This window comes from Poecilia mexicana, unplaced genomic scaffold, assembly GCF_051168715.1.
Source record: "Poecilia mexicana isolate PSO_F unplaced genomic scaffold, ASM5116871v1 scaffold_6, whole genome shotgun sequence".
In the NCBI taxonomy this organism is placed as follows: domain Eukaryota; kingdom Metazoa; phylum Chordata; class Actinopteri; order Cyprinodontiformes; family Poeciliidae; genus Poecilia; species Poecilia mexicana.
The window spans coordinates 33,831,673-33,859,572 of record NW_028263375.1 but is presented as its reverse complement, the minus strand read 5'-3'; the positions used below and the strand labels follow the sequence as shown (position 1 = coordinate 33,859,572).

The following is a 27,900-nucleotide window of genomic DNA, read 5'->3' as shown; positions in this document are numbered from 1 at the left end:
ACTTTCATTTTTTTTTTTAAACGCCATAAAGAGAAGAAAAAATTTGAACGCAGGGAACAGACGCTGTTCAATTTTGCCATTTTTACTTGCATAATATTGCCTGAAAAGTCGAGGGCCTTGACAGTAGTTACTAATTTTGGTAAATTCAAGCTGGTGACGTCCTAGTCCGAGTTAGACGACAACACAACTAGACAACAGCTGATGGAAATGAAATTGTGTCCCAAAAGGAGCCCGGAGAGACGAAGGATGCTAACGTGTTGCTAGCTAGCGGTAAGTTTGCTTATTAATTATCTTCATCTAATTATAAACAGTGCAGTAAAGATATATGTTGGTTTCATAAATAATTATTTTATCAATTTTATTGTGACTTTTATGATTATTACTATAGCAATCATTCAACTTCGTGTTATAAATGCATGGAGGCTCTGTTTGTTGCGACTTATATTTTTATTCATAAACTTAACCTGGTTTTAATTAAGCTCCGTATGACAGAGAGACTTTGATATTGTGAGGTTGTTGTTATAACTTGTTCATCAATGTTTTAATCTTCAACATATGTTTGCAGTCTAAGTAAATGAAAATGAAAGATGAAGCCAGAGAGATCAGGTGTTAGAAAACTTAAAGACTTTCCTGTCTCAGAAGAAGCTCTGGCTCCACCAGATCAACAACCAGCTCTGAGGATGAACCTCCACATCGTCTTCATGATGCAAGTTTGTTTTTGTTTTTTCAATGAGGAGCTAGCTACATTTTCAACAACAAAAACTGCTGTGTTACCAACACCAAGTGCTTAATAAACATGATTTGATTTAAAGACAACTGGACAGAATTTTTCTCCTTGTTAATCTAACATTTCTCCTTCATACATTTTATTTGTTGTTGGCTTTCAGGGCCTTGTGATGGACTGGTGACCTGTCCATGGTGAACCCTGCCTCTCATCTGATGGCTGCTGGAGATGGGCACCACCAGCCCCCCTCACCACCCTGCAAGGATCAGCGTGTTCAGATCATGGATGGAAAGATGTTAAGGTAGTTTGTCTCCTTAAGTCCACACTTAAAGCAGCTTCATAGTTAATGCCAACATCAGCTGAATTTATGATACTGCTGATTATTTATCTACTTCTAACATAAACAGGCAAAGACATCCAGAAATGTTTTTACCCCCCAGGCATCGGGTCCCAATCATCATCAGTTCTGATGATGTCACATACATGGCGAGTCCATAACGTCTTAAAATTGTAAGTATTATTTTTTTATTTGCCATTTTTCTGTACATGTTAAATACAAATGCTTTCTGTTTAATTGCTCTATTGTTCTTTTTTTTGTAGGTTTCTTTTTTGTAGGTGCAGTGAACGGGAATGTTCTGTCGTTGATCCTCACTTTCATTTTTTATTGTCACACTTAAGTTTTCATGTTCATTGTGTTCACTTTAGATGTGTAAACTGATCATTTATGTAAAGTTCATAAAGTTTTTAGTAAAATTGGACAATTTTAAAATGTCATTAATAAAACAAAATATTTGAATTACCTTGAACATCTTGTGTAATTAATCTTTCTATGTAATTGTAGCATAAAACAATGTAAGTACTGTAGTGTAATTATGTATGTAATGTACAAAGTAAAGACTTATGAGTAATTAAAATTGTACTTTATTAGCAATAGCAGTAAATCAAAAATAAAAATTAAGTATAATTTAAATACATTACTTATATATTAGTAGTAAAAAATATACTTTTAATATATATTATATTTAAAATATATTTTTTTATATAATTCTATGACAGAATTAGTACACTCAATATAAAAATGAAGCTGTTGAATACTACATTTAAAAGTATACTTTAAGTATACCAAGTACAACTTGAAGTTGTTCCAAAAAAGTATGGTGAAGTATACTAAGTATACTAAAAGTTGTAATTTTATACAACTTAAGTACTACTAAAGTATACGAAGTATAAAATTAGTTGTTCCAAAATAGTACAGTTCAGGTACATCAATCAAAGTATGCTAAAGTATGTCAAAATTTAGCATATTGTTTTTTTTTACTTGGGCGACCTCAACCATATGCAACCTTTGTGATAATAATTCAACATTGAATTAACATCTTTTGCCAACAGCGAAGCAGATGTGTGGTTGGGACATCCCACTCATGTAAATGGTGGGGGTGGACCGCTCCACTCCTTTTAGTACGTTGTAGATGTTTTCGTGTCAATATATCACACACACAGTCAGTGAGAATTGTTATGAACAAGTAAGAAAATGTACAGAAAGGAATCACCACCCACTAAACTCTACAGTGCTTAATTTAAATGTGACAGTAATAAAATGCTCTGACCCAGAGCTCTGATGAGGAGGAGAGGAGGGGAAGGGGTGCGGCAAAACAGCTGACATTGATTCAACATCGATCAGATGTTGATCAGACATCGGCATTTCAGTCATCAGATTTCAACCACAGAACAATGTTGATTCAGTGACAGTTTCAACGGTTTGATTGGATGGTTGTTTGATGGTTGATCCACCGTCATTTGTCGACTTCAACCAAAAATCAACAATTCTAACTATAATTTAACGTTGATATAACGTCGTGTTTTATCTGGGTTTATGCTGGTATGGTGGTTAGAGCTGCTGCTGACTGACTCGCCTGTTGTCAAGTGTGGTAAAAGGTACAGGGACAAGTTCAATATATGAATATCTCGGTATTTCTTTTCCTTAATTCATTAAATGCTACATTGGGAAACACTAGTCTGTAGCTAAGCTATCTATACTGAATGGTCGATAATCTCACATAGTCTACTCACCTCTTTTGGAGAAAAACTGGGTTACAAATTCACACTCTTGTCTTTTTCTCTTATCTATTTTTTTTCTTTTTTTTTTTGAAAACTTGACTTCATTATTTTTCTAGGCAGCATAGTAACTGCCACAGTCGTTCTTGTCTTGTACTGACTGCTACTGAAAACTTCACAGTCAAGTGCACCAAGCAGGAACGAACCATTTCATGCAGGTCTTCAGTGCAAATATAGATGTGTGCTTTTTGGTCTGGGAGGGGTAACATTCAATTTTTACTGCTAAAAACAATTTTAAAAAACACAGTAACAGTAATTGTAATGGCCCTGTTTTTTTTTTTTTGTTTTTTTTTTTTTTTTTGTGGAGGGCCCCCTGTCGCCAAGGGCCCTTAGAATTGTCATAACTTTCCCCACCCTATACCACACCCCTGCTTCCTGTTACAAGAAACATCTTATTAAAACTAAGAGTTTTCTTTAAACATGAATCTGTCAGGGATATCATTAATGTTGGGTTTAATTATCTGGTTTTTATCAGGTTTTAGGTTCTAAAATGATTCTAATGTAACTTTGAACGTATAAAAGTAGGGATTATACAAGAAGATAATAAAATGGAAAAGTCATGTAAGAATGAATGAATGAATGCTTTATTGTTGTTATTGTACCAAAGCACAACAACATATGTTTCAGTACAGCCCATCCAGAAGATGGGTGCCAGTGGCTGCCCTTTAGAAGAACTAGTTCTCCTCATGATTTGACGTCTGTGTCAGAAATAACATGAAAATGCTGTTTTCTGTATGAATCCTTCAGTCTCACATTGTTAACAAAAGTCCTGCTTACAATTTCCCACCAGTCATCTAGGGGACACAGCAGGAGCTGGTAAGATGATATTCTTGTATATTTTTTTGGGTTTTTATAATATGCCTCTGTGGGATGCATAAAGGACAACTCTGTAAAATAGCTGACTTAAATAAGTAAATACATTTATTAAGCAATAAATACATAATACAGATTAAACAAGCCCAAAAATTAAAGATTGATATTAGTCAATCTCAAAATTTTGAGACAAAGTCAATAAATATAATAAAGGTGATCACATGTTTTCCATTCCAACATAAGCATGTCATCACATACATGTTCTACATTGACATCTCATTTAGGTTCTTGGCCATATTGTCTCCCTGTGCCTCTGCAGTCCTTCTTGTCCCTTCAGGAGGACTGGATACATTGATAAACTTGTTTTTTGAAATCAGTGTCTTTTGTCCTGTGACCTGTTTCCTCATCATTCCAAAAAGTCCTTTGTGTGTCCAGACACTACATCACTCAAGGCACGAAAGCCTCAGCTTTGGTGTGTTACAAAGACATAAACATATAACCTGTTTTCAGATACTACAACATCAAAGCATTCAAAGGGTTATGGTGGCAGCATTATGCTGTGGGGATGCTTCCCTTCAACAGAGACAGACATGCTTAATGAAGATTATTGGACGGTGGATGGAGATAAAAACAGGATGATTCTGGGGAAGGCAAACTATTTGAGGCTCTCAAAGACTGAGCCTGAGGTGGAGGAGGAGGTCTACCTTCCAGCAGAACAACCATAAACATACACTACAGTGGAATGTTTTACATCAAACAATATTCATGTGCTAAAATGGCCTAGTCAAAGTCTAAACCCAACTGAACTGTTATGGCAAGACTTGAAAGCTATTGTTCAGAGATGCTTTCCATCAATAATCTGACAGAGCTTCAGCTGACTTGCAACAAGGAATAGTCAGACATTTCAGGCATTAGTAGAAGATGCAAAACTGGTAGAGACAGAGAAGAGAAGCTGGAGAAAGTGGTGTTTATTTAGTTCAGGATTTCATACTTTAATAATTCAACTAGATTAAAAAAAACAGTTTTTCATAAGTTTACAAGGATGCTTTTAATAAAATGTTTTATTTATTTATTTATTTATTTATTTATTTATTTATTTATTTTTAATTAAGTGACCACTTTAAATCAACTTAACTTTTTTCCATTCCACTGATGAATTTCAATGATCAAACTAACTGACCAGCTTTTGTTCGGATGTTTTTAGGTGAAGCTGATTGTTGGCTTTACAGGGCAGTGACGGTCACCTCATGTACCATTGAATAACTGAGCACCCGACAACCCTTGAAGCTGTTTTATTTTGAAAGAGCCTAAAGGAAGTTGATATGATGGGCGTGCTCTTTACTTTGTTTTAAATTCAGCGGTAATTGCGTGGAAGCGAGTATTTAGTCAGTGGAACTTGTAAAGCGGCAGACAGAAGAGGAGCGATCTGAAGCATCAGGACAGATCCGGGACAGCGGGGACAGATCCGGGACAGCGGGGACAGATCCGGGACAGCGGGGACAGATCCGGGACAGCGGGGACAGATCCGGGACAGCGGGGACAGATCCGGGACAGCGGGGACCGGACAGGAGGAGACAGCAGGTCATCGCTGCAGACATGTATGTTCCACCTTTCATTGTCATGGCAGTGTTTATATGAAAGCTGCCTGCTCCAGCTCTCTGTCAGGTCTGACGGACCGGATCTGCTGTTCTGTCTGTTTCTGGACGGAGCGGCTCCACCTGTTGTCCCGAACCGGGAGCCCAACATGTGCAGTCCTGCAGGGACAGCTCAGCCCATCATGTGGCTGTTTAAACCAAAGGAACAGCTGGTGTTTTACAGAACTGTGCTTCAGTTTGAAATTCTGTTTAACTTAAATATTCTTATTTATACATATAATGATGTTTATTTATTTAAATATATATCCAATTGTTTATAGTAATCAAACTTTTGAGATGTCCCTTAATGTCACACATGAATAGTCATACCACAGCTATTATTAGTCTGGCAGCATAATAACCTATTATGATTTATGGAGTGTCACAAGTTTTAAATCAGAAATGTTGTCATTACTGGAACATTTACAGAATGGTGACACACCAGTTTACTCACACTGGTATTCTAGTCATTCCAGATCCAGCTGGCTGTATGAATATGGCTCTGTGATTCTTGAGATAAGAGACAAGATGGGTTAAAATTTTCCCAAGAAATAATGTAATTATTCCTCAAGCTTATGTATTCAGATATGACAATTAATGTTTTGGAAATGTAAAGATGCTAAGGTGCAGGTTCCCAGCTGTAACATTTTTTTTAAAATTACATTTTTAATGGACCTGACCCAGAACTTTGTCAACACCATCTGAAAAAAATAAATATAAAATTATTTTTAATGAACCTATTAGTGATCGTTCTTCTCAGTTTTACAAACAAATGCTTCTCAAAAAACAAAAGAAATATTATTTAAAACAAAAAACAACATAAAATCCATCTGACGGAGTTGATACAGAACTGACAGTGGCAACACACTAGTGAGTAAAAAGAAATACTTGATACATGTAGAGTAATGCCATTTATGTAAAATACATTCAAATGAAGTAACTGCACACACTGCAAGAACCCGGGGTGAGGGGGGTGGGAATTTGACTAAGACTGAGACTAATAATGTCCTGTATCAGAACAATAATAGTGCTGCATCTTCAAACATAAGGAGTTTCACAGAAGGGTCTGCAGAGGAGCGACCATTTGGATACAGGGAGAATAAGATTTGGGGGAGAACTCAGCCTTTGAGAGTGCCAGAAAATGCTGCCCAGCCACACCCTCTGCTGCCATTCAGTCAGGAAGCTGGTGATCTGCTGACAGGTGGAGGCTGGCACTGTGAGCTCGGTGACCTTCTGGTTCAGGATGTCTGGGTTGCTGGTGTAGAAGACCACCAGCAACCCAGGATCCTGGTGTAAGTCTCATGGTGGTCGAGGATGAACTGCAGTCCCAAATTGACTGAATTATCCACCAACCTGTTTGCCTGGTAAGCAAACTGCAGGGGTCCTAGCAGGGGAACATATTTTTCAAGTTAACTGGACTTTCTCTGTCATTTAAACCAATCCTTATTATAGACTCTATGGGTCAGGGACAGTGGTGGGGACATCATGATAATTGAAAGAGTGAGGAGTGAGCAAAATATGGGTTAATCATAATTGCTGTTATAATATTTAACAAGGGTGTCCACATGTGCACTTGGCACCAGGACACCCTGGGCCACAGTTCAATGATCGGCTTTGTTGTTGTTTCATCGGATCTGCAGCCACATGTCTTGGACACTCGGGTGAAGAGAGGTGCAGAGTTGTCCACCCTATGGAGGAAACCGGATATCTGGGCTTTCCCTTAGAGATATGGTGAGAAGCTCAGTCAGCTGGAAGGGACTCAGAGTAGAGCCGTTGCTCCTTCATGTCAAGAGGAGCCAGTTGAGGTGGCTTGGGCATCTGGTTAAGATGCCTCCTGGAGCACCTGGTGAGGTGTTCCATGCACATCCCACCGGAAGGAGACCCCGGGGAAGACCCAGGACATGCTGGAGGGACTATGTTCCTTGGCTGGCCTGGGAATGCCTTGGGATTCCCCCGGAGGAGCTGCAACAAATGTCTGGGGAGAGGGAAGTCTGGGCCTACCTTCTTAGGCCCCGTTTACACGACAATGATCCAACGAAAATGGAAGTTTTGTTTAGTTTCTGTTCACACATTTACATGAAGACATTCTAATTACAATCTTTGTTTACACACGGTACACATCGAAAAGGTGTAATGCTCTTGCCACGCCACTAGTTGGTGCTAGATTCTTTGAATCTAAGTGCGCATGTGTTAAAAAAAAAAAAAAGATCTACTTGAAAGCGCTTGCGTTTCCCCATCAGGTACCGTTCCACCAGATATTGGGGAAAAACATGCACTGTGTGTGTCTGATTAGGGCGCACTTGAAAAAAAGTGGGATAACTTAGCTGAAACACGATGTTTGAGCTTTCGCGGTGTCCGTAGTTCTCTAGATAAGAGGCTGAACCTGTTATGATCGCTGAACAAGTACACGTGTATTTTGCCACCTGGGCTGTACGGAGCGGTGAAGAGACACTGAGGGAACCATATCTGATGAGGAGACACGAATTGCAGTAACACCAGCATTGTCAGTAGTTTCTTTTTCTTCTGTGGATTGTCGGAAGCAGTTTTGTGTCATACTATGCATGAGCTGGGGATTCTCTGACAGAAAAGATCCATTTATTCTATTTACAAGACATCGGAGACCAGTACGTTTTAGAAACATTGCACTCTGGAACCCGTTTTAAAACTGTGCCGTTGTCAGAGAAAACATTTGCCATTTTTGCATGAAATGGCAAATGTTTTGTTGTGTTTCGTACAAACACAATGAAACTCTTCAGTTTTCACCCGAAATTGTTGTTGTGTAAATGGGGCCTTAGGTTGCTGCCCCCACAACCCGGCCCCGGATAAGTGGAAGAAGATGGATGGATGGATGGATGGATGGATGGATGGATGGATGGATGGATGGATGGATATTCAACAACAATATGGCAACAATGCCATGTTGTCTAAAATATTGTCAATTCCTAAAAGGGAAGCAAAGCAGTCCTGACCAGATGATAATCTTGATTTCAGTGCAGAAGAGCAGCAACTCAACTCTAAACCCCTTTGGATGACAGAGCTTCTCATCCTCTCTAAGGCTGGATGCAGTCATCTTAGGAAGTTCATTTCAATCAAATGTATTCAGGATGTTGATCTTTCAGTCATGATCAACAAGGAATGACCTCCGGCTAAAATTAGGTTTGCAAAGTGTGGACAGTAGGTCCTCTGCATGGTGGAAATATGGACAGTCAGTACACACTGTTGATGCAGAAAGACAGTTTATAGAAAATATCAGCTACAACATGTCATTAAATACTCATGTTTATGCTTTCATTTTAATTTTATCGTAAACAAGACCACAAACATCCAGCAACTTTATTCAAAACCAGATTGGACCCTCCTATTGACTTACTTTGACTAAACAAAACAAGTGATTTTGAAGAAAGAGTCATTTGTCTCAGTCTTCTATTGCTGAGGACAGACAAACCCTGTTTTAGGATTAAGAAAGATGGAAATAACTAAGAAAATGTAGAAAATTGTTTGCCTTTCTTTTAATGAGGCAGATGTATGAGTTTCTGTTTGTGTTTCAGATTGTTTGCTTTGGTGATATATTGCACATTTTGTTTATCCTTGAGGAAGCAAAAAAAGATCGTCATATTATTTTAGTATTTTGATTTATGAAAACATTTAGATTGTAGTGGTCTTTCTTGTAAGTGAAATATAACTACTTGGTTTCCATGATAGGGTTTAATTTATTTAGAAATAGTTGGATTGTAGGACTCATGACTGTAGCCCTGTATCTAACACAACAATATAGAGATGCACAAACAGAATATCTTAACTAATTAAATTTTTTGAAGCGATTAATTTGTACCTCACAATAGCACAAAGCCCATTGGCCTAAAGCACCTTTTTAAATTTGCAAGTGTTTCATAACTTTTCAGTGACTCAAAGTGTCAGTCAACACTTCCTGACAATCTGGAAAAGATTTCTGAAATGTCAACATATTGCAACAGAAAAAAATGACCTCAACACATGTTTGAAATACTTTACATGCCAGTTTATTCAGACTTTTGAAAAGTTGGAGTAAGTCATTGTTCTTTGCTGCTGGGATTCCTACATGTGGCTCTGCAGTATGGAACCTACTTTATCTAAGCTCAAACTCATGTTATTCTGGTGGACAAAGGCAGACAGTTCTCCCTAAATAACGCCGTTGCTCATTACTCCAAGATGTCATGAGTCCAATAGTAGTGTCCTGATGGCAGGTGCAGATGTCATGTGATTGTGTAATGAGCTACAAGAAACCCACCATTTGTGTTTTAAAGCTGCAGTATGTAACTTGTGTTAAGCTATATTTGTTCAGACTGTCTGAACAAATATCTCCATGTTGTCCATAACTTGAGACAAATAATATGTGAAAAGATTTACCTCTTCCACCTCCTCTCTGATCTAGTGCTGTCTGAAAAAGCACTGCTCCAGACCAAAAACAACCAATCAGGGCCAGGTGGAGGGTCAATCTCATGTACACGCTGCTGAATGTGCTAAAGGTGGAGAAACAACTTGCCGGTACAGGAAAACTGTTTATCCTCTGTCCTGGCAGGATTTGCGGTGGGGAACCAGCTGCAGAGTAGCAGGGAGAAAGGGGGAGGGTCTGAATTGCGCATACACAAGTTTGACTGACAGCACTAAGGCCCTCCTCCTGGCTCTGATTGGTTGTTTCTGAATGACCTGTGTATTTGCACAGATGACAGCAGGTCCATAAGGAGAAGGCAGAGAAGTTTGATTCTTTTCACATATTGTCTGTCTCATGCAATACTGTCATGAAATAGCTATGATAGTTTTAACAAATTTACATAAATAATAATAATAATAATAATAATAATAATGTGTGTAGTTTTTTTTTTTTTTTACATGTGTTGCATACTGCAGCTTTGATGTGATCTCTGTAATTTTTTTTTTGAGCCCTGACCTACCCACCTCTTCCAAACTCAGTATAGACAGCTAGCCATGGCAACCAAGTGATATGACCAGCCAGCTTCAAGTGTGAAATCAGCTTGTCAGCTTCAGGTGTGGTTGTTTGAAGGCTTGTGATTGGCTGACATATGTTTTAGCTTTGCCCTACACTGCCCTCTATGGGTGTGACATGTTTAAAACAATGTTGAGTAATGTAATTCAGTCTGTGTGGATGAGTTTAGTTTATAGAAATTAATGTCTTCGCTACATTGTTTTAAAAAGATCCGGCTATGTGAGGACAAGGCTTCAGTCTGCTGAAGTCAGTCACTGTCAGATGCTTCAGCAGCTGCCTGGAACACCATCACTGACATTATATCAATGTTGATTCAACCATCATCTGTATGTCAACTTACATACATATTTGTGTTGATATTACATTGAATCAGTTAGGAATCAACGTTGATTCAACCATCATCTGAATGTGGATCTACATGCAGATTTGGGTTGATTTTATATTGAATGAAAGGTAAGGATTTATGTACATTTTTAGGTCTGATAGGTCTACATCAGACCTGTTATGACATGCCATTAAAAGTTTCTTCACTGGTGTTAAACACACTATGTTATTGGCAGATGATGGGTGTGTACAAAAGGTTAAAAATAACAACATGGGTTTGATATAACATTTTATTTAAGAGGGACAGATCTTTAAACATATTTGACTCCTTTTTGACTGTCAAAACAACAGTCTGCTGTCCACAGAAGAACAGAGTCCATGAGGTTAAGCTTTGTACTGTATGAACTAAGGAAACAGTACAAGTTGTGGTAACCCCAGTTTGACTCTGGTTGGCGTCACTTTGATTCCTTGCGATGTCTTCCTCTTGTTCTGGTGCATAATGAAGCCGCTTCTTGACAGTTTCATTGCAGTCCTCAAGAGGCAGCTTTTGGTCAAACTGCAGAGCAACAGCTGAAAAAAATAAAAGTGAGGAAGGTGCCGGTTAGAAATATGATAAACATTTGAAAAGTTCTGAAAGACATTGAAAAATTAAACAGTGTACTGGTTACAGGTCTGAGAACAAATACAAGCCATATAGTTCCCCATGTACACTCACTGTTAAATTAATATTTATTTTAATCTTTAATATTTATCTTAATGTTTACGTATACAACTACATTTACCCATCAAGCTGCAGTATAGTGTAGGATTTATGATATTGATATTAAAACAATATTTAAAATAAAGGGCTGTTTATCAGAAAACCTAACTGTAAAACTCAGGGAGGATCAGGTTTATTTAACACACCAGAGACAAATAAATAGAGCAAAGGGTGGTTTATACTCAAGTTGGAAAAATTATTTATAATTTATACAGAATAAACTTCCATCAAATAGCTGGTTCAATCTTCCATCAACTACAAATATTTCCAAATAAGTTGATTAAATTCCTTAAAAAGTGTCTATATGCTGATAAAGATCCCACACAAGCAATAATAGTCCAGTTCAGCTTAGTTACCAATCCAAGAATCAACAGACTGAATCAGTCATTAGCAGGTTTAGTTCAGTGTTTCACCTGCCTTACATGTTTTAAGTGTTTCCTTTCTGCCACACCTGGATTGAATCTGTGGATGATTAACAACCTTCTGCACTTCTTGATGGCTGCAGATGGTCATGCAGTCATCTAACTCAGCTGTCCTGGAACAGAGGCTCATCTAAGCATGTCCCTAAGCACATCATAATAAAAAGTCCACCACATGTTCTCCCAGACCAAACAATAGGCCCCGCCCTATTTTAAAAATTCAAATCCCACAAAATCTCGCAGGATTTCATACTTAGGCCAAGAGTGGTGGGTAGGATGAAAATAATACAAAAGGAGACATGACCTCAATTATTAAAAATATCTGTTTTGCCCCAAAATAACCAGGATTACTATGGGCACAAAACAATGCCCTTATTTTTCAATAAACACATTTAAGATCAAAGTAATATTGAAAAATTTACCATAGAATTGCTCAGAGTAGAATTCAATTCAGAAGCTGGTTGCAAACAAGCCAGCAGCAAAGTGGCTGTTTGGTTGGGACAAACCACTAGTATAAAAACGGGGGGGGGGTGGACAACTCCTAGTAGAGACTTGTAGATATTTTTGTGTTAACACATTATGCAGTCAGTAATATTTACAGACAAGTAAGAAAATGTACAGAAAGGAATCACAACCCACTGTTCTCAACATGTAGTGCTTAATTTGAAACATGATTAACCCCCACCTAGTAATAAAATGTTCTGACTAGGGCTGTTGTAAACGAATATTTTAGTAATCGAGTAATCTATCGATTATTCTTACGATTAATCGAGTAATCGGATAAAAAAAATTATAAAATGAAATATTGGTAAATCTGGCATAATACCGGTGTTACTATCAGATATCAATATCAGTCCAATTTTCCATATTTGAGCATCCCTAACAGTTGCTTTTTTGTAGTTTAGAAAACTAACCTGTAACAATAATAGCTCACTTTCTAAGTTAACCAGAAGAAAAGTTATAGAAAAATCTGAAATTATATTGAATTTAATAACAAATAGGCAGGCTCACAAATATGCTTATAAAAAATGTCTACAATCCAGCTTTTAGTTTATATATTCATCTTCAGTGAGTTTAATAGATTAATTAAACTCACCTTGCCACCTAACCTGTCACGCTTTGGGTTTGAAAATACGGGAAATGCCGCCTGGAGTGGGAGGAGAGGGCCAATGAACGAACGTAAGATGGGGTGGAGGGGAGGAAATAGACCAGCGGACTGACGAACCGTTAGACCGGGGGACGAACACGGGGGGGGAAGCAATACGGGATATTTACGACACCTTCACTGGTCACACTCAGAAACTCATCTACCAGCCATGTACGATGCGCTCCGCCACCCGTTTCTTCAGACCGGGATATGAAATTTATTGTGCGGTTCGTCGGTAAAGCTACATTTACACGGTAAGCATCAGCTACTCAGCCGCCCGCCCTGTTCAGGCTATCCGCTCACCTCAGCGCTCTTCCCGCCGTTCGCTTTCAACCAGCAGCCCCGGAGGAGAAATGCTGTCGTACTCCAGGCATTCCCCAGTCATTTTAAGAATGCTTATTGGTTCCCCAAAAACGATAAAAAAGTCGGGCATTATCATCAATCAATAAAATCCCCACGGGCCAATCTTGAAGATTGGACTTTATGCCGCTGAGACTTAGCTTTTGTCAACAACTCAGAGGCGGAAGTGAGAGCTCCGCGCAACGCAAATGAAATCCCGGCCGGAACACGGTGCGCTAACTAATAAAACATAAATTAACGAAGCTTCGAGGCAGGTAAATTTTCCTCGAGGAATTTTAGTAATCGAGGTACTCGAATCATTCGAGGAATCGTTTCAGCCCTAGTTCTGACCCAGAGCTCAAGGAGGGGGGGAGGGAAGAAGGGATGAGAGAGGGTAAAGAGGGGAAGGTTGGGAGGAGCGGCTGGGTGGGGGAGAGGTTTGGGAGGGAGTAGGGGGAGATGAGGAGATGAGGAGATGATGAGGGATCCAACAAACTGCCCATATTGCACACAATGGTAAATCAACGTTGAATTATAGTCAGAATGGTTGATATTTGGTTGAGGTTGACAACTGACGGTGGATCAACCATCAAACAACCATCCACCTCTAGCCAAGTAACCAATGTTGAAACTGTGTCATTGAATCAATGTTGTTTTGTGGTGGAAATCTAATGACTGAAATGCTGCATGCTTTCAGTTCAGCAAAACCCTGTTAATCAGATGTCAATTAAAATCATGTGTGCTGAATTAGGGACATGCCTAAAACTTGCAGGGCAGTGTGCCTGGTGGACCGGTGCTGAAAAACACTGGATTCGATATTTCAATCAATGGATGTTAATTGGCTAGAATTGAATGGTTGTTTGATGGTTGATTCAGCTTCTGTTGTTGATCTTAACCATAAATTCAACCTTTGTGATCATAATTCAACATTGAATTAACATCTTTTGGAAACAAGCCAACAGCGAAGTGGCTGTGTTTGGGCCATCCCATTCATGTAAACGGTAGGGGTGGACCACTCCACTCCTTGTAGTAAGTTGTAGATGTTTTCGTATCAATATATCACAGACAAACAGTCAGTAAGAATTTTTATTAACAAGTAAAAAAATTTACAGAAAGGAATCACCACTCACTATCCTCTACAGTGTTATTAAAAATGTGATAACCCCTGCTCAGTAATAAAATGCTCTGACCCAGAGCTCTGATGAGGAGAAGAGGAGGGGAAGAAGATGTGTGGCAAAACAGATGACATTGATCAGACTTCAGCATTTCATTCATTAGATTTCAACCACATAACAACACTGATTCATTGACACAGTTTCAACGGTTAGAATTGGATGGTTGTTTTATGGTTGATCCACCGTCAGTTGTCGACCTCAACCATACATGCAATCTTTGTGATAATAATTCAACATTGAGTTAACATCATGTGCTATCTGGGTAGTTCTTCCCCAAACCTTGTCCTCAATCAAACTGACCTGCGTATTTTCAGTTCAGCAAAACCCTGTTAATCAGACGTCAATTAATATCATGTGTGCTGAATTGGGGAAATGTCTAAAACTTGTAGGGTCTGGAGGACCAGTGCTGAAACACGCTGGATTCGACGTTGGCATTTCATTTATTTGATGTCAACCACAAAACAACATTGATTCAATGACACAGTTTCAACGTTAGTTAATTGGCGAGAGTTGGATGGTTGTTTGATGGTTGATTCACCGTCAGTTGTCGACCTCAACCAAAAATCAACAATTCTAACTATAATTCAACGTTGATTTAACGTCGTGTTTTATCTGGGATGTTTTGATCCAGGATGTGTATAGTATCAGTTCATCTTATCAAACTGGATGTTTGAGTCTCTGAGTGGCTGGTCACCTGTCAAAGCTGTTCAACCTGTTGCATCTCACCTCTAAATCAGCTTTTCAAGCTGTCCTGTTTAACGTTGCTGCAATAAAGATGAATGTTGTGTGGGCATTCTCACACTTGGGCAGAGTGTGAGAATTCTCCCCCACACCCTCCTGCATGCTGTTGCTTTCTCTGTGAAATGAACAGGAAGCCCATTTTTCTTTTTGGAAGGTCACAATGTCTGATTACCTATTTTTGCTAATGATCAAACCTGAGCTAACAAGCTGCCTGAATCAGATCCAGATGTGGATCAGGGGTCCCCAAGCTGCAGCCTGCGGGCTGGATCCGGCCCACCTCCTCATTTGGTCCGGCCCCCTGAACAATACCAGAGAGCATTCAGTGTTTTTTTTCATATATATGTGGATTTTTCTTCAACCACCAGGGGGGCTCTTGAGCAGATATGAAACTTAGTTTCCCTCAATGGAATATACAGTATACTAGTCAGTACCAGTCACTGTTTCGCTCACGGTTTTTTTTCCATTTGCATTCTGGGGAAAAATCTATCTACAAACGCGAATATGTCGTCTGCAGTAATCCAGCCCCCACCCGGTCCACAGTTTCACTCCCCCCCCTCCACCTCAACAAAAGTTTTCTAAGATTTCTTTCTCGAAAAACTAAGACCGGCCCTCGCAGGAAAAAGTTTGGGGACCTCTGATGTAGATCAAGTGGAACATGGACGGTTCGCTCCCAGGTGTGCAGACTTCATGCTACATGTGAACTGATTAGCTGTTTATTAGGATCAGAACCAAATGCTCAGCCTGTAGGACCACTTTGTTTTCCAGTTTTCTCTCTCTCTCTCTCTCTCTAGCAAATATTTACCAGTCTGACTAAGGTAATATTTGCTCTGCCAGTCAGCAGGTTGTGAGATTAAAGGACCCTTTCCAAAAGCATTTCAACCTGAATCATGGATTTTGCTGACATATAAGCTGTTACCAGCTCTATTTTGTACACATCTTCTGTGCTGGGCGTTTTTGCTGGTTGTACATGTGAAACCTTTAGGACACTGTTAGTTCACATGTGTAGCTTGTTGCCTGGGAGTGAGAGCAGCTGCTGGGAAAGAACGTTCTGGTCTGGAAAGAGTCTTCATTATAAAGTAGTTCAGGTAATCACAGAGTTTTACTACCTGCATGATTTTTAATCCCTTTTTATTTCCCATCCAGAGCATTGATGTTGCTTTCGGTTGTGTTCAGGATTCTAAGTGAGAAAAATCAGTTTTGCAGCTTCAGTGTCAGTGGATTTATTTTTAGCCTTTTCTTGTTAGGCTGAATAGTTGAAAACATATTTCAAAATCCTTTACTGACCTAGAAACACATCTTTGAAAACAATATTTTCAGATTTGAGCCTTCTTCTTAACTCCTCCAGCTCAGCGAATGGAGCTGGTAACAGTTTGACTTTTTACTCACTTTTTGGCAACTGTCTCAGTGGGGAGAAGATCTTAGGAGTTTCCTGCTTTGGATAAAAAAAATTAATGTTAAAATTTTCAGCAATCATGTAAAATACACAGTAATGAACAGGAAAATATTGCCTTTTGAAGTATGTTTGATTCCACTCTATCAGTTGAAGGGGATTTTGATCCTTTGTTGTCCATGCTTGTCCTTCCTTGATAATTTTTTGTTTTTCCTTGATTTGTTCCCTGGACAGAAGTGACCAAATGCTGCCTGTAATGAAGAGGTCTTCATTAATGGGACTGTTTTTATTTAAGTCACTCGTACAGTACTTTAAGGGCACCTTTTGCACTTTATTTACCACTGCACTTTAAGCATAATTTTGCACAGCAATAACCATTTGCACACAAGAAGTTTATCTATTTAATATTTTTTGAGTATTTTAATAATTAGCATGTAGCCTTTTGTTCCAGGTTAGGGTTGTAACAAGGCAGCATTTTGCAGCTGGATTTTCAGTGAGTAAAGCACTAAAGGTATATTCACCTCTAGAACAGCATCAGGAACATCTCCAAAGACACAACTGCAGCCTTAAACAGTCTCAGCTGTGAAAGACCAAACCACCTTTAATTCACAGCGGACTTCACCAATTTACAATTTACACCGATTTGAATAAAATGCATTTTCCAAATACAAACACACATTCTTATTTACTTTTTATAAATATTTTATGTTTTATCCTTACACCATAAGTACCATTATGAAACACCACAAAAACCACCACAAACAAACCATCCCCTCCCCCCCACCCGCTTTTCCTCTTTGCCTCCCCCTGATCCTAAATGGTGGAGAGGACACAGTACAGACAGGTGAGCTATTCTATCTTAGCTATCTTAGCACCTTCATACTTTAAACATTTGCTTAGGTTTTACTAAACAGTTTGCTCTGAGTAATGATTATCCTCCCTTCACAGACAACCACCTCACCTCTCAGTGTGGAGCAGCTGCACAGGATCCTGAACAATAGGCTACATGCTAATCATTAAAATACTCAATAAATATTCAATAAATAGTTAAAATATCTTTTGTACAAATTGCCTATTGATGTGTAAATCTATGCTTAAAGTGCAGTGCTAAATAAAGTGATAGTTGAAGTGCTAGTTTTAATAAAGAGCAAAAGGTGCTCTTAAAGTGCTATAGAAGTGACTTAATAGTCCCAGTAATAAGACCTCTTCATTACACTGCCACTTAGCCAAAAATAATATGGAAATTATTATTGTCAACCTGAATTTATGTTTAAAATCTCTTCTTTCAAGTCTAAATAGTAAATCTGCTCGATGGTGCCTCATCAATTCTAACATCATGAATGGAGATCAGTGTAATGAGTGAACATGGTGGTTGCAGTGAAGTATTAAAAAGTACCTACTGGCCATCTTGTAAGACAAACGAGTATAACACATGCAGGAGTATCTGTAAAAGCAAGTATGAAAAACAGTTGTTGAAGGACAGTAGAGTGGCTTTCAAAGAAAAGACATGATGTTATGTTGAATAGCAGACACTCAGTTGCTCTTTTAGAATGTTAAGAGAATAAAATCATTAACTTCTGGCTCATTATATTCTCTTGTGCTCCCAGATTCAATGATTCCATGATTTATGTTCTTAACAATAACCAGATCATCTTTGTTCTAATAATTTCTCTGTTTACTCATTTTCCTTTGTGATTAGGACTGCTGATCAAATATTTCTTCTCACTGCCATTATCTGATTGTCACAGTTTAAACAGCTCAGAAATTAAATTTGCATAAAATAAAAACTGTGTTAGTGCCTCATTAGCAGTGTTCTGGTCCTTGCTCTGTTCTGCATGTCCTTTTGAGTGGAAGTTAGCTAAGGTACTGTTGTAAAGAGACAACGTGTTTATATTTTTGAATGATCTGAACAGGAAGTGATTTTATCTTGACAAACTGAAGTAGCCCTTTTTGTAGTTGGGCAAGAGGTGAAGATTTTGGGAGAAGTTATTTTGTTCTATAATGAGCTGTCATTTAACAGTGTTAAGTTGTAGAGACATTGATTGGTCATTATAATGAAGCAAAAGCTAATATGGACATATTGTTAAAAGGCATTAGGAGTTCAAAGTTTGAAAATGACATTGGCTAATAGATCATGTGCTCCTCTCATGATCTATCCATGATCCATCAGAGCTTGAGTCAAGTCTCCAGTCTTTAGAGTGAAACTGAAGTCAAGTCTTTAAAGTACATCTTCTACTTTAAACACATGCTGAAGCTGTTGTATCATAACAGGTCTGAAATTCACATTTTTGGTGCAAAAATGGCCGATATTTCAAAATAAATGGTATTAGTACCTCCTCTACCTAGTCTGGTTACTGCTCCATTAATGATGTAGACAGAGGAAATCTTATGGACTGTGCAGTTAAAAACATTGAATCACCGATTTCCCAACCAAAGTGTGTTCATAAACCTGATCAGTAAAGCAGACACTGATTCTATGTTGTGTTGCCAATAACACACGTTTAACCTTCTGGTTGTCCCAACACATATGACAAGTTCAACACATTTGCATGTTACTGTACTAAACTCTGTAGTTTTATGTAAGAAAATGTAGCAAAGAGGGAGACACCTTGGAAGACTTTTACATTGAAAAATACTTACAGGAAATACTGATCTGTGTTACCTGGAAGGTTACATAATGACCAGAATTTTTTCATAGACAGTTAGGCTGGTTCCACCGCATTGTTCTCAGCAGAGCTGTTTTACCGTATCTGAATCACTCTGCCTGAGCATTGGCTAACAGGAAACACCTTGCTCATCTGGTCTCTTCTTCCTCCTTCATTTAGTCTCCTCTGCCTGTTTTGTTTTTCTTATAATTACAGTTCATCATTGGCAGTCGAGAAATGCATTTTCCTCTGATGTTTTTAGGCAGATGATTCTGGTTGGTAAGATTATGAGGAAAGATGAGGCTTTAGCTGGCCAATGCTAGTTCCTGGTTTCTTTTAGCTCAGTTCTGACTTCTTTTTAAGGAATACAAATAAAGTAAATTTTATGTATATAGCGCCTTTTGCAAATAAAAATTACAAAGTGCTTCACAGATAAAACAAGCTGAAAAACAAAGATAAACAGATAAAATGCAATGATACAAAATAAAACATCAAGTTACTTAGCTAAAAGTTTTTATTCATAATAATTTCTTCAAATGCTTTTTGAAAGAGTCAGTGAAGTCAGACCAACATAAAACCAGCAAGAGATTCTGCAACTGCCTGAAATGCCAGATCCCCACAATCTGACATATCAGATTGTGAAATGCCAAACTGCATTTGGAGTTTTAATCCAAATTCCTGGATGAAAACACCCTGCATTTGGATATAATACATGGTTCATGTTTACATTTCTAAGTGAAAGCACAAATCCCATTCCTATCTTTGATTTTTATTAAGCTTAAAAGAAGAAGCATCAAAATTCTGGTTGTCGATGTATTTACAGATGGAAAAGTTTTAAGATTTATGCAATTTCATGACGACAGAAAAGTAACTGTCCAGATCAAGCTGATCAAGGGAAAAGAGCATCACTTAGATTGAGGAAAAATTTGTTTCTGCAGCTGTAGCTTAATGGTGGACAACCGAAAAATGGGCTCTATAGTCTACTGTAGAGACTGTTGTTTGTCTTTGTCTTTGAAAATAACCATATTGTCACATAAAAACATGTGGTTTTTATGTGAGCATGCAGAGTTAATACTTAAAAATATGGCAGGTGAAGCTGATTAACTTTTGGTGAATAGCTAACAAACTCCAATCTACATGTTCCTGAAGAGATTAACTTTCTGCAAGTAGTAGAGTTGCCCTTGGTTGGTTGGTTCATTTAGAGCAGGGGCCTGGAACTCCAGTCCTCCAGGGCCAGTGTCCTGCAACGTTTACACTTCCCCTGTCCAACACTCCTCAAATGGCTGAATTACCTCCTGAGTATGGAGTCAAGTTCTCCAGAGTCCCGCTAATGACCTGAACATTTGACTCAGGAGTACTGAAGCAAACACATCTCCACTCCAGCCTCAAGGGCTGGAGTTGCCCACCCTTGGTTTAGAGCCAAACTGGTGTTTGTGTTGCATGTAGATCATATTGTGCTACTTTTCAGATTCTGGGAGTGCCCAACTAAGTGATGACCTCACCCACTAGAGCTTCAACTCAGCTGTAATGGAAAACCACCCAAACTGCTTAGAGTAGAATTGAACCAGGTCAAGCTATTACTAGATGCATTGGAAAAGAGCAATGGAGATCCTTGTTAGTACTTATAGATGTTGATGTGTGCTGCTGTAGAGACTGTTGTTTGTCTTTTGTCTTTGAAAATAACCATATTGTCTCTCTTTGTGGATTGATTGACATAATGTAGTACCAGGAATAAGACGGGTACTCAGGCTACAATAGATAAGCCAAGCAGTGTCCTGTTGTAGTGTTTAGAAGAAGCTTTATCAGGCTCGGGTCCAGGGCTAGGAGTGTGGAATGTTATAGAGAATTCCTCCTCTGTGGAGTTTCTCTCCCCCACAGGGAGAGCTGCTGTTATCTCTGAGGCCTGTTCTACCGACAGAAAGCTGTCCACTGCACACAGTTAATGCCTGTCCATCTATGTAGAAATCAGGGCCATGCAGAGACCTTTGGAGGGACAGGGGCTTAAAATTTAAAACGGACACAGAATAAGATCGAAAAACACAGTACAAAAACATAACAACAACCCATATTAAAGAAGATTCTAATATTTAATCAGATCATACTATGTCACTGCCATCATGTGGGAGGAATTCAAAGCAAATATAGTCTATATTTTCCCCGACAGGTATAAAGTTGCTGTTTCTGCTGCTGACAGAGCTGGAGGGCTGTGCTAATCTGAAACTGTAGTTATTAAAAAGACCAGAGGACAGAAGGTCACTCTTAATAACACGGTTATTAAGCATGTTATGAAATAAGAAAATTTGCTGCTATTTTACGAAATAAACTCTAATCTCCATAGCACCTTGGCTGCAGACTACTTTAAAGATCAAAAAATCTCAGAGGAGTTAACTTCATAATTTTTCAATGTTAGCACCTCTGAAATCTAAAATTGTAAGGTTAAGAGAGAAATTATTTTCATTAGATTTTGGCATCAACGAGATGTTGAGAAACATCCTTGCATTTAAGTTTAGTCAACTACTGTGACAGTGTCTTCACAGGTCTGCCTAAGAGAATCTTTCAGAGGTCTACTGAAGGTCAAGGGCTCCTATAAATGAGTGAATTGTAACACAGACCATAGATCTAAAACTTTAGCATTTGTTTATTGAGAATGACGATAAGCAAATGTCATTTAAATTTGATTTAATGGTTTCAACAGAAATAAAAAAAAAGAATTATACATTTAGGATTTAATTGGGAAGTTTACTTTGTAAAAATGCACAGAATCATCTTGATAGTTTGATTATTGTGTTATCATGGTTACAATCTGATGCTGTTACACTCAGCGAACTGTACCCTATAAGCGTCCGGGCGGGGTGGCGTGCACTTACACCGCTCAGTTCCCCACTGTCTGATCGTGACATCTGCCACACTCTTCCTAAGCGTCATGCTAAGACCCGGGAGGTTAAACCTGAACCAGGTCCAGATCATTTATGTTTTGCACCTGCCTTCTTAATGAGCTCCTCCCTCGTGCTCTCAGCCGTGTTGCTTCCCGCAAGCTCTGTTTTGATGCTGCCAGTTACATCATCAACAAACATTACCACAGTTAGCTGGTAGACTGCAGATTTTTATTGTGGGCCAAATTTCTATTGTTTCTAGCGTATTCTGCTTGCATCGTGCATTCCTAGTAGAGAGTGAAAAGGAATGGTGAGAGATCCCACACTGTAAAAAATTAAACATAGATTTTACGGTAAAATGCCGGTAGCTGGGGTTGCCGAAATTCCACCGTAAAACAAAAAACAGATTTTACCCATAATTATTTTTTACGGTTGAATTTCGGCAACCCCATCTGCCGGCGTTTTACCGTAAAACAAGAAAACAGATTTTACACGTAATTGTTTTTTACGGTTGAATTTCAGCAACCCCAACTGCCGGCGTTTTACCGTAAAACAAACCAAAAAAAATAAATACAAAATGTACCTGTATGTCATAATAGAGTCTAATTTCTTAACCCACCAAGCGGATAACAGAAATCAGTTACATAATTTTATTGTAAACACAAAACAATGACCAACAATCGTGTTCTGGGGAAAGTCTGCATTCTGGATCACCGAGCACTGGAATGTAAAAAAAGAGAGATGGTGAATTCAGGGGTCGTGGAAAATGACAGTGTCAGAATAAACGGACTGGTCTTACTTGGGTGGAGGAAGGTCTTGTCCGGGGGGAAGAATCACTGTGGTTACCGGGGTTTGGTTCAAGTGGAGGGTTGCTGCTTCACTGACGAAGAGGCTGTGGTGGAGGGTGAACAGGTAAGCTTTGGAGCACAGGAGGCGAGGAGTGAGTGAGACTGATGACAGGGTATCCAAGGAGGTTTGGTTTACTGCGGATGTGTCAGTGGAACTCTGGCAACCACAACGTCACGAGGAATAACCTGAGCAAGAGGCACAAGGAGATATCACTTGAGGTCCACAACAGGAGATCACAGTGAGAAGCACGAAGGGCTGGAGTACCACATCCTGGCTAACACTCTGGATCTGAAGTATCGGCAGCTCCATCCTCATACACTCCTCCAGATGATCTGATTAATTGCAGCTGTGCAGGAATCCAGGAGCCACCACAGGCCCTCAGGAGGGAACCGCTTCTTGGCACCCTCTGGTGGTAAAAGAGGGGGAAAGCAGCAAAAAGGAACCACTCCAACAACCCCGGTTCCCAACACCGTAAATTGTTTTTATCCCAGCTGCCGGCGTTTTACCATACAATCTGTGTTTTTTTTTTTTGTTTTGTTTTTTTTTACATTGTGGGGTTGCCAGAATTCCACCATAAAATGACAGTAAAATACTGGTTGTCAGTATTTTTACCGTATTTTGTAAAATATGGTAAAGTTCTGTTGACCAAAACTTCCAGTATTTTACTGTATTTTCTAAAATAAGTAAATGTCTGTCAACTACACCTGCCGGTATTTTACCATATTTCCTAAAATACGGTAAGATACCGGTAGCTGTGGTTTTGCTTTAGTAAAATTGACCATGTCCTTTTGGTAAATTAAAGATGCTGACGGTAGTGAAAAATTAGGTGGCATCGCCCTTTAGCCAACTTCACCTTCTTCCAAGCAGCAGGGCCTACCATACAGTCCTCTAAATGTATGACAAATCTATGTTCGACCTAAAATTAAACAATCCCAAATACATCATTTAATCAAACAATCTCATAATGATGGTGGCGTCGGTTGTAGGAGTTTGCCCTGCAATTGGTGGATTGCCAGTTTGATACCTGGTCTACCTTTGAGATTTTAGTTTGATATGTTAAAGTCATTATAGATTTAATTATTAAAAAACAAAGCAAAGTATCACACCAGCATTCTAATCTAATTACTTTTGCAATCTAGTTTATGGTTTTACATCATAGATATAAACATCAGCAAGGGGTGCTGTAGTGGCGCAGGGGTGAAGCACAACCCATTAATTGAGGCCTTAGTACTCATGCTGGTGGTCACAGGTTCAATTCCCAGTCTGGCAACATTTGCCACATGTCATCCCCCTCTCTCATAACCCTCTTTCCTTTTCAAATAAAGGCTACTATAGCCAACAAAACCTTTAAAAACTGACTAATTCTATTAATTTTAAGGTAATTAGCTGCAGGCAGTATTACAATATTTTTTTAATGAATTTTACAATTACTTAGATTTTTACAATAGATTTCTCTGTTTTCTACATTTCAAAATCACTTACAATATATGTTTATGGAGTTATTGTAATTCCATGGATTTTCTACAGTAATTAAGTGCTTTTTATATTACAGTCAGTAACCGTAACTATTTTACCATTTTTTGCCGTAAATTTACGGACTTATTTTACAGTGTTGACTGATGGTGATTCTATGTATATACGGTAATAAAATGTTTAGGATTTTACGGTCAGAAACTGTTGTATTTTACAATTTTTTACCGTGAAATTTATGGACTTTTTTTTACAGTACAGGGACCCTGCAGGAGAGAGTGACCTTTCACTATTATGAAAACTTATAAGAGACTTTGCAGTAAGCTTTTGTTTTACAGTTTTGTTACTTATAGATGTTGTTCTGAGCAGATTAAACTCCTTACTACAGCTTCTGATTTGTGTTCCTGTTTCACATGGAGCAGCTTAACATGTAGGGCTGACCTAATGGCACAGCTGCTTTGCATGCACTACCTGCTCAGCATAGGGCCAAGAACCAGTCAAACTGTAACTTCCACTTACAGTTTGACATATAAAATGATGCTGAATACAACCTGTCAGTTTGAGCTCTTTGAAATGAGTACATTGCAAACTACATGTTTATTACTGAATACCGGTACTGAAGTACAAAATGAAACATGATAATCATGTTTCATTTTCTACTTTACTTCAGGTGGTGTGTGGCTCTATCTGACCATGTTATAGTGACAACATGTTAGTAAGTAGCCTAGAGCACTCCAGTGACAGCTAAGCCGCTTACTGGCCAGCTGGAGATTAACTGGAAAGTCCCCATTTCATAGGGGTCCACAAACAGACACAACACATGCACACTCGCACAGAACCAGTCATGTAGGGCTTAGTAAGGCAGGAACAATCTGCCAGCTCAGTATCAAGCTTTTTGTACTCCTCTAGAATAAATAAAGTGATTGAATGGATCAGGGGTCTGCAACCTGGGGCCCCACAACCTCATTTGGCTTTTTGGGCCCTTTACAGAGGCTCCTAGCTTTGCATAAAAATATGTACAGAAAAATAATAAAAAATAGTTTATCACAAAAATATAATCTATTGTACAAATCATGGCCACAAATAGTACTGGGGTATTATTTATTTAATTAAATCAATTACTCTTTCTTGTTTCATTGGTTTAAAACAATCTCAAGTGACCTTATTCTGTTAAAATATTTTTTCTGTTCAAAACTTAGAAAGAGAAATGAAAATTATAGTTAGTTTAATCAAGCAAACTTTTTTAGATTTCAAATGTCAGAGGCTGCAGCATGTTTCTTCTAGGGGTCATGGATGTTTTGTGCCTCCATACAAACCCTACCAAACGTTTAACTCTTCCTGATGACAGAGTCAAAGGAAAGCCCAACAGATCTATATTAACATAATTTTGTTTTTGTTGTTAAACACTTTGATGCTTATTAACCACTGCCTGCAGGTATTTTATAGAGAGAAATGAGGAGACGAAACAGGAGGAGGTGATAAGGTACATACTTATAAGGTTGGCAACTTTTGTCAAACACAAATGTTTCTCCATAATTTTACTTCTCAAGCTGAATCTATGTTTAATGTTTAAAAATCGCATGACTTGTTGCCTCATCACTGGAAGGTAGTCAGTTCGATTATAGGCTGTGTGAAATTTGCATGTTGATGATGTGAGAGATAGTGAGGCAGGGTAGGGCTGTGGGGTGTATAAGCAGAAAAGCAATGTCCACAGTGTGGTCATTTTAAAAGTCCATAAAGTATGTATTATCAGCCATAACTGCAATATTAATATTAGATATCAATATTAGCTTGAATTTTATATTGGTGTACCAATGTTTTTAATAGAGGGCTTAGTTAAAAGTATGTTTAATACCTGCCTAGAGACTGTTACTTAAAAGTAGTTTATATTTATTAGATATTTTACAAAAACTGTTTCTAGAGGAAAAGAGCTGGTAGAGACATACACCAAAACACATAGCTGCAAATAAAGTGGAGGATAGTTTTCAAAGTGTTGATTCAGGTGGACTGAACATAAATACATGCCACACTTTTCAGGTTTATGATTGTTAAACACTATGTATCATTTTCTTTCCATTTCACCAATTCACAACAAAATTCACTTTTGTTGAACTCTAAGTGTTTATCCTGAATGACTATTTCTACCTTGATTTGGAGAGCTATTGTGTGTTGTCCATAAAACACACAACCAGTGTCCATCCAGTTGGATAAGAACTGACCTTTCTGTGGGCCACCATCCAGTCCTCCACAGAAAGGAAAATACAGCTCTTTATTTTAACATATTTTCTGTTATTTCTTTTAAACTTTTTACTCACCTCAAACATTTGATGTCAAAACCCCCAAATCATCTTTAAGCAACTCTGCACTGAACCTAATTTCAACATCTACCTACACAAAAACAGTTACTGTTATTGTCTATTTTTTTAATGCATATTTGTAAATTAGCATATTACAAAGCTCTCTCCAGAATTGTTCATTATATTTATCTTTCATTCTATTCTACTTTGTGTCCACAGTGTGTTTTAGCATTTCTATCAAAGGCAGAAATATAAGGGAATATGTCATTATATTGAAAACAATACATCCAGTTGAGAGAGGGAGGGACAGGAAAAAAAGAGTGATGTCAGCAGGGAAGAAGAGAAGGGAGGACTGCCTTGCTTTTTCCTGTCTCCAGCCCCCTCCTCCCTCCTCCTCTTATCAGCGTGCCAGAGAGAGAAAGGCGATCAGTAGGAGAAGGAGACGGATTAACAACTAGCACTGAAGCCATGGGACAAGATGAAATGAAAAAAAGCTGGGATTGACTGCAAAGAAGTGAAGGAAACAACACTTGTTTACTGACCAATACTTAAAGTCAGCAGATGCCAAGACGAGGGAAGAAGAAACCAAAAAAGGAAAGTAAAATTAGAGAAGAAGTTCAGGCATAAGGGTCAGTGCTAGCAGAGAGGAACTGGCGCTTGATCAGGAAACAGGTGGAGCCATTACAGAGAGACACCGGTATCCAGCATCACAACTACCATGTACAGTGGATATGGAGGTATGACCAACTCACTGAGACTGTCTGAAATGTCTAACTGTGTCTGCAGGTGTGTCTGTTGATGGCTTACAGGTCTGTATCTTATGAAGTGAGTTCCTTCCAAAAAGCTGAAATTCTAATTATTCAGAGGCCTGAAATGTCTTCTCATGGGACATTAAGAAGACATTTTATTGACTCAGTTGAATAGGTTGTCCCACTCTGGTCACATGGCTGTAAATGACGGTGCCACTGCCAGTACAAAGTCACAGCCTGGTTCTGTTCAGATCCAGATATACAGAATCTAAACAGATTTTATAATCTGTTTAGATTACAGATTGTGGTAATCTCACCACAACAGTGAGATATGATTCATCCAGTAACAACACTGACATGTAGAGAGCAGTAAAAGATTTTTGTCCCTCTATAAACACTGTGAAGATGGGGTCTAAAACTACTGACTGCAGGAAGGACAAGGGACACGGTGC

The 27,900-nt window shown here is 38.6% G+C and overlaps 1 protein-coding gene and 1 long non-coding RNA gene across 6 annotated transcripts in view; both read left to right on the top strand.

Annotated features, from left to right (window-relative positions):
- The first annotated feature begins 863 nt into the window (after positions 1-863).
- LOC148159540 (uncharacterized) lies at positions 864-1,530 on the top strand. Its single transcript, XR_015763158.1, has 2 exons — positions 864-1,234; positions 1,325-1,530. It is a non-coding gene; the product is annotated as an uncharacterized LOC148159540 (long non-coding RNA).
- A 3,472-nt stretch (positions 1,531-5,002) lies between these two features.
- ripor1 (RHO family interacting cell polarization regulator 1) overlaps positions 5,003-27,900 on the top strand; it is a 66,412-nt gene continuing 43,514 nt past the window's right edge. Inside the window, exon 1 of one of the 5 annotated variants that reach the window (XM_088006665.1) lies at positions 5,003-5,250. Coding sequence is in view for 2 of the 5 variants with exons in the window: in XM_088006664.1 (XP_087862790.1) it covers positions 27,418-27,436 (19 nt within the window). In the remaining 3 variants the exon portion in view is untranslated. Of the gene's footprint in view, positions 5,251-16,048; positions 16,261-26,814; positions 27,437-27,900 lie in introns of those variants that run through there. The other 4 variants (XM_088006666.1, XR_015763115.1, XM_088006664.1 and 1 more) reach the window with 4 other exon arrangements.